A 12857-nucleotide genomic window follows, 5' to 3' on the forward strand; every position below is an offset into this window, starting at 1 on the left:
CTGGGCAACTTGTACCGCGTAGGAGCAGCCCTCAACCAATAACTGACATGAGCTAGTAGACAAATACCTAGGCTCACTCAGGATAACTAATTCCCCAGCAGAATTAAGTTCCAGTTGCCCTTAGCCACAAGTTGCTTGATAGTAACACATTATTATGGATTCTCAGGTGGCACTAGTGGTCAAAGAATCCGCCTGCCAATACAAGAGACTTCAGAGAAGCAGATTTGATTCCCTGGGTTGGGAAGATACCCTTACCCTGCAGTTCATTCTTGCCTGGGAAATTCCGTGGACAGAGGAGCATGGCCAGTCCATGGGGCCACAGAGAGTTGGACACAACTGAGCACATAACACAGTACTGGTTCCCTTCCTCCTCTGTTTCTCTTCCCTCTTCTGGCTCCAAAGCTACTTGCACTTGAACCTTATCTCTAGGCTGGCTTCTAGGGAAACCAATTAAGCCAGTTTAATGATTTTCTTTTTTGTACGATCTTTCCGAAGTTTGCGTATGAATGCTATATTCATTTCTTAGAACTCGGGAATTTTACTTTTATTTCCCATGCTCTGAAATAGTTTAAGTAGCATTAGGTTTATCTGATCTTTGAAAGTTTGATAGAAATCCCCTTGTAAAACCAACTGGGCATGGTGTTTTTATGTGAGAGCTCTGACAACCCTCTCTGTGACGTCTATAAAGACTGCTCTATTTAGACTTGCTATTGAATTCTGGGGAAATTTTGTAAATTATATATTTCTGGAACATTAACCATTTCAAATGGTTTCATTTAGGCTTTCAATTTTCTTTGCATAGAGTTGTGCAAAGTAGTGTTTATATGTTTTTACATATTTCCTCTGATTTTATGGTTATTGTTTCATTACCTTTTATTTCATATATTCATACCTTCAAACTTTCCTTCACCCCTGTATTTTGACTCACATTAAGCTAGTGGTTCGTCATTTTCTTGACTTTTTCAGAATAGCTTTTTAAGGGCAAAGGTTCATTTCATTATTTCCTTTTAATGCAAGGATTGATTAGCAGTGTGTTTTTACATTTTTAGGTGGAAGAGGTTTTTAAAAATGTCATTATTTGCTAGTTATATAGAATTGTGATCACAGAAGGCCACTTACATCATTTATATTTTTGGAATGTATTGAAATTTTGTGGACTATAATATGGCAATATTGTGAATTTTTCATCTGACTTAGATAGAAGGTTTAATCTCTGTTATCAGGATTCAGTGTTTACATTTATTAGATCTGTGTGTGTGTGCTCAATTGAATCTAACTCTTTGCAACCCCATGGACCATAGCCTACCAAGCTCATCTGTATGTGGAATTTCCCAGGCCAGAAAATTGGAGCAGCTTGGCATTTCCTACTTCAGGGTATCTTTCTGACTCAGGGATCAAACCTACGTCTCCTGCATTGGTAAGGTGGATTCTTTACCTCTACTTTATTTATAATTTTGTTTAGGTCTTCTGTAACCACATAATTTTTTGTCCAATTAGATATAGTCTGTTCTGAAACAGTGTTAAAATTTCCAATTAGTAGAGTTTTTGCTTAATTTTCTTTGCATTCCTTTTTAGTTTCTGTTTTATAATACTTGTTGCTGTTTTATTAGGCATGTGGATATTAATGATAGTTTCCTCTTTGCAGATTCTAGTATTTAGCATTATACTTATATTTAGCATTATAAAGTATCTTTTTGTTTCCATTTAGGGGAAAGAGCCTGAATTCTTTTCTATCTTATTAATTTTTATATTTATGAATATTTTTATTTTGTTCTAATAACTGTACTCAATATCATTCAGTCTCCTTTTATTTTGATATTGTCTTCTTACCATGAACAACATTGTAACTTACAAGTAACCTCCTCTTTCTCTTCTCTCCATTACCCCAAACATCTAACTTAAAATATTATCCTTTTATTCCAAGTTTTTAAAAAGTCAGATTTCCTCTTACTATATAGTCTCCGGGAGTTGGTGATGGACAGGGAGGCCTGGCGTGCTGCGATTCATGGGGTCTCAAAGAGTCCGGCACAACTGAGCGACTGAACTAACTAATATAGTCTCTGCTTTCTCCCCCTTTTTTGTCTTATATCCATGCTATCAAAACCTATAAAAATTAAAGACTATTCTTTCAACCTTATTCTCACTGTTTTTCCCCAATTCTACTGTAAAATAATACCAAAACTTAAGTTGCATTTCTCCAATTATTTTCTGAATCATATTTTCTAGGAAATTCCTCAAGGATAGTTTGGGAGCAATATTTCTTGAGTTCTTGTATGTTCATAATGGTCTATGTCTCTAAAATATTATCATATATCTGATAAGAAAAGATAAATAACTCCTACAATTCAACACCAACAAAGCAACCTAAAACAGGCAGTGGATGTGAATACACATTTCTGCAAAGTAGATACACAAATGGCCAATGAATAGATGAAAACATGCTCAACATCACTAATTGTTCAGTTCAGTTCAGTTCAGTCGCTCTGTCGTGTCTGACTCTTTGCGACCCCATGAATCGCAGCACGCCAGGCTTCCCTGTCCATCACCAACTCCTGGAGTTTACCCAGACTCAAATCCATCCAGTCAGTGATGCCATTCAGCCATCTCATCCTCTGTCATCCCCTTCTCCTCCTGCCCCCAATCCCTCCCAGCATCAGAGACTTTTCCAATGAGTCAACTCTTCTCATGAGGTGGCCAAAGTACTGGAGCTTCAGCTTTAGCATCATCCCTTCCAAAGAAATCCCAGGGCTGATCTCCTTCAGAATGGACTGGCTGGATCTCCTTGCAGTCCAAGGGACTCTCAAGAGTCTTCTCCAACACCACAGTTCAAAAGCATCAAGAGAAATGCAAATCTAAACTACAGTGAGTTATCACCTCACACCAACTAGAAAGAAAGAAAAAGAAAGAAAGAAAGTGAAGTCGCTTAGTCGTTTCCGACTCTTCGTGACCTCATGGACTGTAGCCTACTAGCTCCTCTGTCCAAGGGATTTTCCAGGCAAGAATACTGGAATGGGTTGCCACTTCCTTCTCCAGGGGATCTTCCCAACCCAGGGATTGAACCCAGGGCTCTCGCATTACAGGCAGATGCTTTACCATCTGAGCCACGAGGGAAGAACCCAACTAGCATGGACAGCCCCTATTTAAAAAAAAAAGAAAGAAAGAAAAAGCAAATAAACATTGACGAGGATGTGGAGAAATTGGAGTCTTTATGGCACCCCACTCCAGTACTCTTGCCTGGAGTATATGGGTTTTTTTTAAATTTTTCTCTTTGATGTGGATCATTTTTAAAGTATTCATTGCTTCTGTTTTATATTTTTGTTTTTGTGGCTGGGAGACATGTGGGATCTTAGCTCCCAGACCGGGAATCCAACCTATACCCCCTGAACTGAAAGTCCAAGTCTTAACCACTGGACAGTCAAAGTGTGTTCTACGTCACAGAGGTTTGAAGAGGAGGGCAGCCCCCATGGTGCGCTCTTCACTTTTAAATCCAGCCTTGCTAACTCTTTGATCCAATCACAGATCTCTAGAGGCTCCACCTACCCTTTCTCCGGATAGGAGTGGCCTCCTCACTCCGCTAGGTGCCGCCCTCGCCGCGGGCCTCCCTCGCCCTGCCCCTCGCCCCGCTCCTACGAGTTTCCTCCAATCGCAGTCCTGGCCCCGCCTCCTACCCCAGCCTTTTTCCTGCATCCGGGCTTGAAGAGGCCGCTGTGAAGGCCAGCAAGCAGCATGGAGGTCCGCGGCGAATCCCAGTCCGGCCCAAGCTGTTCGTCGTCCTCCCGGGATGGCTCCGGGCTCTCGGTCTCCAAGGAGTTGCTGATGGCAGGGAGCGGCGGCCGCGGAGGTGACGGACGGGTGGGCGGCAGCGGCGTGGGGCGCGCACGTGCGGCTGGGGGCGGCGCTGCTGGAGCCGCGGGTCAGGGGCTACCTGCGTAGCCCCTGCACCGCCGAGGGACCCGGACATGCCCCCGGCTGCGGGGTTGGGGGACTGGCCGGCCTAGGTATGGGCATCCGGCCTCGAGCCCGAGGGTAGTTTGTGTTTTCATGTTTTAGGCACAGTGCTGAGTGCCCAGTGCTGAGCGCCGCAGCACGACCTTCCCTCGCCCCCCTCCCCCTCCCAAGGGGACCTTAGAGTCAGGTCTGGGTTCCAGCAGTTGGCTTAAGGGGAGCAGGTGAGTATTATGGATTGAGCACCCTCTCTCTGCAGATGTTCACAGAGTCACCCTTAGTGCGCTTCCTTAGTGAGCTGCTCTGGTAGAGGGAGACGCGTCCAGGAAACCCTCATAGGTTCTTAGACATCATAATAGCTAAAAACAAAAAAACAAACTAGGGTTCGAATCCAAACCCCACGAGTAATTAGCTGTCGAACTCTTTTTGGAGGGGCCGGTGTTGGATAATAAAGTTCATTCGAGTGGGAGACGCTGTTAGAACAGATGGCTGGCTCAAGGAAGAGCCAACCAGCTGTGGAACCTGTTTGTGGCTAATGTCCGACGCTTTGCGACCCCATGGACTGCAGCACTCCAGGCTTCCCTGTTCTTCACTATCTCCCAGAGTTTCCTGAAACTCATGTCCTTTGAGTCGATGATGCTATCCAACCATCTCATCCTCTGTCACCCTCTTCTCCTCCTGCCCTCAGTCTTTCCCAGCATCAGAGTCTTTTCCAGTGAGTCGGGCTCTTCACATCAGGTGGCCAAAATATTGGAGCTTCAACTTCAACGTCAGTCCTTCCAATGAATATTTCAGTGTTGATTTCCTTTAGGATTGACTGGTTTGATCTCCTTGCAGTCCAAGGGACTCTCAAGAGTCTTCAGCACCATAGTAGGAGAGTTGTTTACATCCCCAGTGCTTCAGTTTTTACATTTGGAAAATGGAAGTAGTATTACCTATAATGTTTGTTTGTTTGTTTGTTTTCTGAGAAGAAGAATGAGTGTAATGTCGTGGGCATATCCTCATTAAATGTTAACTTGAAAAAAGATTCTGTGAGAATCGAGAGCATCTGAAGACATTATAATAATAGCTGAAGCTTCTTAGTGCCTACTCTGCCCCAGGAATTAATTCGCTAAATTTAATCCTCACAACTTCCCTGTGTGGAGTTGGTTCTGTTAGGGCAGTTGTATAGAAGAGGAACCTGAGACCTGGTGTATCACACAGATAAGTAACTTGTTGGAGATAATGTGGCTGGAAAGTGGCAAAACTGGGATTTGAATCCAATCAGTGTGGCCCCAGAGTCCATGCTCTTTTCACTAATCCAGTTATTAGGTATAAGCTATTGATAGTACCCTAGGAGTGTTGAGCTGCTGCTTTGAGGGTGAACAGGATTTTTATACCAGAGTGAAGAGATTTTCCAGGTGTGGGAACCAGGGTGCATAAAGCCTTGGGTTTTGAAAGGTAAGTCCTATTCTCTGTGCTCTGATGGGCTGGAGAGTTGGGTTGATTTGAGGAGCTGTGAAAAGGCTAAAGGGGTTCTCTTTAAAGGGCTGTTTTGTCTACATCAGACATCTTGACTGAAAGGGAACTTACCAGGCAGAGATGTTTTATAAATGAAGAAATTAATACTCAAAAAGTGTAGGTGATTTGCCCAGTATAATGCAACTGGTAAACCATTTCTGGCTTTACTTAACCCTTATGTACTCTGTACTGCTTCCTGCATTCTGTCATTGCCGACCTACATTTGTTGCTGGTAGATTTCTGGCCCAGAAAGGTGCAGTTTAGTGGGCATTTATTACCTGACATTGGTGAGGCAGAGATGTAAGAGACAGGTTTGAAGGGGGGAGATCTGCAGAAAGAACTAAAATGTTGTAATGAAACTTGGAGTGCTCTTTTTTTTTTTAATGTGTTAGAAAGTGAGGAAGGAACAGTCAAGACTTGAGGATGGAGGGTGGTCTCAGAAAATCTGCTCTTGGGCTCCTATTTCTTTGTGCCTTAATAAAGGAAGTGTGTGTGTGTGTGTTTTCAGGTATATGGGACAGGTTGCTCATCAACTCCAAGCCTAATTCCAGAAAGAATTCTACTCTTCAAACAGTTCGGATAGAGAGGAGTCCCTGTAAGTACCCTTCCCTCTCTTCTCTTTCTCTCTCTCTCTCAAGAACCCTCTCTTTGATGTGAAATTCTGCCTAATTAATCACTTATTTGTTGGGACAGTGTCTGCTTTTGTTGTCAGAGTCCATTCTAGCAAGTCTTACTTGGAAATTACATCGTGAATTCAGTGCACAAGGATGAAATTTCTTGTATTATTCCCCTGCTGTAAGAGGGCGGGGCTTAAACCATGCAGGAGACTCTGGTTTGATTCCTGGGTTGGGAAGATCCCCTGGAGACAGGAGTGGCAACCCACTCCAGTATTCTTGCCTGGAGAATCTCATGGACAGAAGAGCCTGGCAGGCTACAGTCCTTGGGGTCACAAAGAGTCAGACTCGACAGAGTGACTGACACTTAAGAGGGTAACCTTGCCCAGAAAAACTTGTGGGATGAATTTTTGGAATTCAAAATCAATTATTGTTAAACTCCATGGGAAATTTTTCCAGAGGTTACTGACTCTCAAATTTCACACACAGATGTGGGAAAACACCACCAGATTTGATTAAATTGGACACCGTAACTTAAATGGTAAATGTTACTCATAACAGGGCCAGTTCTTTTTATTAATTACTCTGTGCTATTGCTGCACCGCATACTCTAAATATAGGTGAGTCAGACTTTGTTCAGATAGCATCGTGTAATACTTAGCATCTGTGTAATTCCCTCTTAATGTTTAAAAAAAACAAAAGACAAGAATTAGTAAAAGTGGTGTAAATGATACATGAGGTTATCATGTCTGTAAACTACAAAACTGTGAGTAGTCGAGGGGAAGTTAACCATAATATGCACTAAATGTACAACAGTTGAAATGATTGCATGGTGGCTCCCCATTCAAATATAAGTGTTTGTGTGGACATAGGTTTATATTTTTTGGGGGTACATATCTCTGAGTGGAATTTTAAGAATTTTTATTTTTTAGTATTTTTGCCATGCCACCCATCATGTGGGATCTTAGTTCCCCAACCAGGGGTGGAACTGTCACCCCCCTGCATTGAAAGCATGGTGTCTCAACCACTGGACCCCAAGGGAGGTCCCCAGAGTGTATTTTTCAATAGAGAAAAGATTGCCAAATTCTTTTCCAAGTTGGGTATACCACCTGGAATTCACAATTCAAGGCCATTTCTTGATCCTTACCTCCATTTTCTTCTTCCATGCTCTGAACATTTTAGTCCACTGTTGAATGGCTGTCAGTGACTTAACAAGTTCTGAGAGCTCATGACGTGCATGGTTATATGCTGGGCCTCTCTTGAGAGCTAACTCAGTAAATGACATATCCCTGTTTTTTGTCTCCCCTGTGCTTAGCACAGTACCTGATAGTTACTACCCCTGTTTTACAGATGAGTAAACTGAGGTTTTGATTGGTTAAATTAAATGTATTAGATTCCTCTGGTTGCACATGAATGAAACCCAGCTCCAATTGCCTTTAGCCAAGTGATGTTGGCTCATTTTGGGGGGAAAAATACCCCCAGTGATTTCAGGTACATCTGCATCCAGGTGCTCAGCATCATCTGGAACCTGCTACTCTGTGTCTCTTAGTTCTACTTTCCTAGGTGTTGAGTTTATCTAGAACCAGCTCTTCCCTGATGATGGGTGGTAGGTGGGCCGGTTTTTCAGCAGCTCTGGGTTTACATTCAGCAGCTCACCTTGTCATTGACTCTGAAAGAATGGACATCTTTCTCAACAGTCCACAACAGAGTCCCAGGGTGATCCCTAATTGGCTTGCCAGATCACAGTGTCACGAGACCAAATCACAGTGGCCAAGGTTGTGGAATACATAGGCATGAACTGGGTAGGGACAAGAGTGACTAAGAGTGACAGAGCTTCAGAAAAGTCATCATTATCAGAAGAAAGGGAAACAGATGTGGGGCTTCACCAACATCCATTGCTTCATTAACCCGGAGAAGGCAGTGGCACCCCACTCCGGTATTCTTGCCTGGAAAATCCCACGGACAGAGCCTGGTAGGCTGTAGTCCATGGGCCGCTAAGAGTCGGACACGACTGAGCGACTTCACTTTCACTTTTCACTTTCATGCATTGGAGAAGGAAATGGCAACCCACTTTAGTGTTCTTGCCTGGAGAATCCCAGGGACGGGGGAGCCTGGTGGGCTGCCGTCTATGGGGTTGCACAGAGTCGGACACGACTGAAGCGGCTTAGCAGCAGCAGCAGCAGCTTCATTAACCTGCCCCAGGTAACTCAGATAGTAAGACGTGGAACCGGGGTTCTCTGAAGAGCCTCATCAGTCTGACCCCAAAGCCTTGGAATCTCATGCATTAAATTGTTAAGTCCTACTGCCTACTTATTCAATTACTGTCTGTTGAATGCCATTCTTCTAGGAAGTTTCAGTTCTGAGCATATATGAAAACCAGAAAACATTGAGAAATAATTGATGAATTGTGCAGTCATACTGTTCCACGGACAGAGGAATTCCCCAGACAAGAATACTGTCGTGGGTAACCATTCCGTTCTCCAGGAGATCTTCCTGACCCAGGGATCGAACCTGGGTCTCCTGCATTGCAGGCAGATTCTTTACTGTCTGAGCCACCAGGGAAGCCCACTGTTTTAAGAATTCAGAAGAGAATGGAAAGTTTTAAAATAGAAGGAATTTGAATGCTTTTTTATTGAACTGTTATTATTATTCCTGTCAAATTGAAAAGTGTTTTTATAGAAATTCTGGATTTTAAAAGTTTGGCCAAAGACTAACATAAATGTTGATAAATGATATTTTCGCTCCTTAGTATTGGACCAAGTACGGACCTTTCTCCCACAGATGGCTCAGGCAAACGAAAAGCTAAGAAAAGAAATGGCAGCTGCACCACCTGGTCATTTCAATATTGAAAATACTGATGAGACTCTTGGACAAGTTATTCAAATGGTAATTATGCCTTGTTTTCATTTCATAGTATAAAATAATATGTTTTGTCACTTGAAAAAGAGAACTTTTAAATTTTGATTCCAAGTGTTATTTTCCTTCTTGCAAAGTCAGCTCATGTTTCTAGTACTGCACAGGTAACTCAGTCATTTGATGATTAAATGACCAAGTTATTTAATCCTAATAACCTCATAAGTCAGCAAGCTTCCCTGGGTGAAGTCTAGGAATTTAGTTATTCAGAATCATAGAAAGGCTTTTTCAACTTCAATAACACATGTGTTATCTAGAAGCATTTATATACTAAGTGCCCTGAGTTTTTTTAAAAATTTCCCATTCATGGCCAGAAAGAAGTAATCAGAGTCTTGATTCATTGAGAATGCAAAAATAAACAGTGTGTATAACAGAAAAACTGATTATATAACTTAGGTGTGAAAATTTTCTCTCACTTTGGGCTCCTCTTATTTCTGCACTGAAATCCCCTTTATAACATTCGTGACCGGACAGAGCTGACACCGTTTTTAATAATCATATACCTGATCCATCAGCAGTTATGGCAGCTCTGCATCTAGAGTACATCCCAAATCAAGCCACTCCTGCTCGGCACCACGACCTTCACTCTAGGTGATGACAGTCTCTCCTCTGGATTATCCCGGGAAGTTCCCAGCCCGACTTTCTGCTTCCACTTTTTTCCCCCCAGAGCTTGTTCTTGACACATTGCATGTGGCCCCCAGTTTGGGAACCAGGGGGCTTCCTGTCTCATTTCTAATTCAGAGTCCTTCATGGGCCAGTGTGATCCTGCCTCCATCTCTCCATTGACCTTCTCTCCCACCAAGGACCCTCACTGATTGGGCTCCAGCCTCCGTCTCCTTGCTCTGGGCCTCTTCCCTCTTTGTAAAATCCCATCCCCAAATTCCTCCATCTTTCATCACTTGTCACCTCAATGGTTTTCTGCCTTCTTTTCTTCTTTTTAAACTTTTCACTCCCCTCCACTGTGCTTTCTGAGTAACTGTTTATTGCCTTTTTAAAAAAATACATTTATTCGGCTGCACCAGCCCTTAGGCTTTCAGTTGTAGCACATGGGATTTAGTTCCCCAACCAGGGATCAAATTCGGGCCCCCTGCATTGGGAGCATGGACCCACTGGACCACCAGAAAACCTGTTTCTTAACTAGAACAGAGGTCAGCAGCCTCTAGAACAGAGGGCCAGATAGTAAATAACGTTAGGCTTTGTGGACCACGCTGTCTCTGTTACGACTGTTTATTTCTGCCATTTCCATGTGAAGACAGCTGCGTGTGTATGTGTGTGTGCTCGCTAAGTCGCTTCAGTTGTGTCCAACTCTTTGCGACCCTATGGACTATAGACTGCCAGGCTCCTCTGTCCATGGGATTCTCCAGGCAAGAATACTAAAGTGGGTTGCCATGCCCTCCTCCATTGGATCTTCCCGACTGAGGGACTGAACCCACATCTCTTATGTCACCTGCATTGACAGGCAGGTTCTTTACCACCAGCGCCACCTGTGAAGCCCCAAAGACGGCTGTAGATGATACGTAATGAGTAGGCACGTTTTATAAACTTTTTATGGAATCCAAAATTTGAATTTCATACAATTTTTGCATTTCATGAAATACTATTCTATTGTTTTGTTTTTTTCCTACCACTCAAAATGTAAAAGCATTCTTAGTTCATAAGCTGCATGAAAACAGGCAGGGGGCTGGGTTTGCCCTGCAGGCCATAGTTTGCCAACTCCTGCTCAGAAACATAAGTTCCACCAAGGCAAGGATTTTGTTGTTGTTGAGATTCTAATGTGGTGCCTGGTTAATGTTGATATTTGTTAATATTTGTTGAGTGAGTTTTGTTGAATAGATTCAGCTGTATAGAATTCAGTTGTGAGGAACTTTTTAGACTTGTAATAAAAGTAAATCCTTAGGCCGGACTCTGGCAACTGAAAGAATAATAGTTTTGTATTAAAAACATTTCCTGTCTTCTGTGCTTCGGTATTTGTGCTAAGTGTTGGTCATTCCCAAAGTTGTTTTTATAACTTTTTAGGGAACTGCCCCAAAATAAATCTCCCACATGGTGTGTTTTTTTCCTTTCAGGACGTGGCCTTGTTTGAGATGAATCAGTCTCATTCAAAAGAAGAGGACAGTTCGGAAGAGAATTCACAAGACAGTTCAGAGGAAAGTTCAGAGTCTGAGGATGAAGATGACAGCACCTCTTCCGAAGGTGAAGTCACCATAGATAATATTAAGCTTCCTTATTCAGAAGACGGAAAAGGCAAGATAGAGGTTCTGGACAGTCCTGCTAGTGAAAACAAAGAAAAACAAGGAAGTAAGTGATCTGAGGAACAGGTGATAGATGCCTGCTAATTCTGTGGAAAAGAGTGTTAGTCTTTTGTATTAGTGTTAGGTTTTGCATTTCAGATAACCTATGGTGCTTTTCTGCAATATTGAATATACTTTGTTTCTTGAAGAAACAGAAGCTGGCTTTTAAAGAGCTGGAAGAGATAGCATTTGGGGATCCTCTAAGAGCATACTGTATTTGATTTCATGCTAAAGAGATTGCAAGCTTAATTTTATGTATGGTAATGAGTGAGTTTGTTGGCATCCTTCTTCATAGCATAGACTTCAGAAATCTCAAACTTATTTTAAGGTAAAAATATATTTCACCTGTTTGTTTTTGCTTAAAATCATCCACTTGGATAAAACAACCTAGGTTGGTTTTTATTTTTTAAGTTATAAAGTCAGACTTATTTATTACCATCAAAATGGGGGTCAATGAGGGAGAAATCTTTTAAAGAAGTTTTTTGCAAAGAAAATAATTACTTACATTTGGCCACCCTCAGACATATCTACTTTCATTAAAAAAAAAAAAAAAAAATCCTTTCCAGTTTGAGCTGGAAAACTGGTGTTTTGTGGTTGAATCACTGTCGATGACTCTGCAGCCTCTTATTACATACTAATATGTAGAATTTTTATATTTCTCCCTTGCCATGGCTGTCTCATATAATACAACTATATAGTTAAGGAAGTCATCTAAGTTCAGTTCTCTGAATTGTATGTGGAATTTACTCTCTTGGTTTTGTTTTTTCTTTTTCTCATAAAACAATGTTTTTGTTTGTTTCAACTATTGAAATTATTCCTCACAGTTGCCCAGTGTTGAAATCTGTTCATTGTAGAGAATAGGGACACCCCAAGAAAAATAGGGCACAGTACATAAAAAGATAGTAATTGGTTTTCCCTTTCAAAAGACAAAATGATCCTACTTTGGAGTCTCCTTTCTGCCTTATTCTTGACCTTATTAAACTTGTTTGGGTTCTTATTTGCCATGGAACTGGCTTTGCTCAGGATGTAAACTAGAGAATTTAAAGGAATGTCTCCAAGTGCATTGAGCTGCTGGAACTTTGTTCCCTAATGTTTTAGGGTGGTTTTTTTTTTAACTGATTTTTTTTCTTACTCCTCAACCTTATCCTTGTGAATACTCTGAAGATTATTCTCAAGGTTCTTTCTGGTATTTCCCATTGGAAATTGGAACCTGGCTGTGCCTTAAAAATGTGCAGAGTAAACAGATCTGGAAACCAGATTTCTCAGCTAGAAAAGATACTATGTTGTACCTTGTAGCACCAAACACAGCTGTGATGAATTATTGGTATAATCATGTATTTAAATAAATTAATATTTAAATAATGTCTTCTACCAGCTAATATTTATGCCACATTGTGGGAAGAATTACATTTGTCTGGTTCACTCCTTTGCATGGTGCATGGTACACAGTAGGCACTGAATGATGTAGATAAATGAATCAACAGGTATATGGGGGATGTACAGGGCATTTTAAGCCATGGTATCCATGGGGATATGAAGGTGTAAGTTCACCAGAAATGCACACCTAAGTAGAAGTAGACTGGTCAGTGAAAGA

At 41.8% G+C, this 12857-nt stretch overlaps 1 protein-coding gene across 1 annotated transcript; it reads left to right on the plus strand.

Annotated features, from left to right (window-relative positions):
- The first annotated feature begins 3701 nt into the window (after nt 1–3701).
- On the plus strand, nt 3702–11535 carry NOPCHAP1 (NOP protein chaperone 1). The gene is made up of 4 exons (XM_052641155.1): nt 3702–3841; nt 5954–6040; nt 8809–8945; nt 11039–11535. The coding sequence occupies exons 1-4, from the start codon at nt 3727–3729 to the stop codon at nt 11276–11278; spliced, it is 579 nt and encodes a 192-aa protein (XP_052497115.1). The 5' UTR covers nt 3702–3726; the 3' UTR covers nt 11279–11535.
- Nucleotides 11536–12857: the final 1322 nt, after the last annotated feature.

This window comes from Budorcas taxicolor, chromosome 5, assembly GCF_023091745.1.
Source record: "Budorcas taxicolor isolate Tak-1 chromosome 5, Takin1.1, whole genome shotgun sequence".
NCBI classification, from domain to species: Eukaryota; Metazoa; Chordata; class Mammalia; order Artiodactyla; family Bovidae; genus Budorcas; species Budorcas taxicolor.

What these genes read in the sequence shown, in the direction of transcription:
- NOPCHAP1 (XM_052641155.1), top strand. Translation starts at nt 3,727, where the DNA reads ATGGAGGTCCGCGGCGAATCCCAGTCCGGCCCAAGCTGTTCGTCGTCC. An exon ending in AGGGAGCGGCGGCCGCGGAG is followed by an intron (nt 3,842 to 5,953) that starts GTGACGGACGGG and finishes GTGTGTTTTCAG; the next exon opens with GTATATGGGACAGGTTGCTC. An exon ending in TTGGACAAGTTATTCAAATG is followed by an intron (nt 8,946 to 11,038) that starts GTAATTATGCCT and finishes TTTTCCTTTCAG; the next exon opens with GACGTGGCCTTGTTTGAGAT.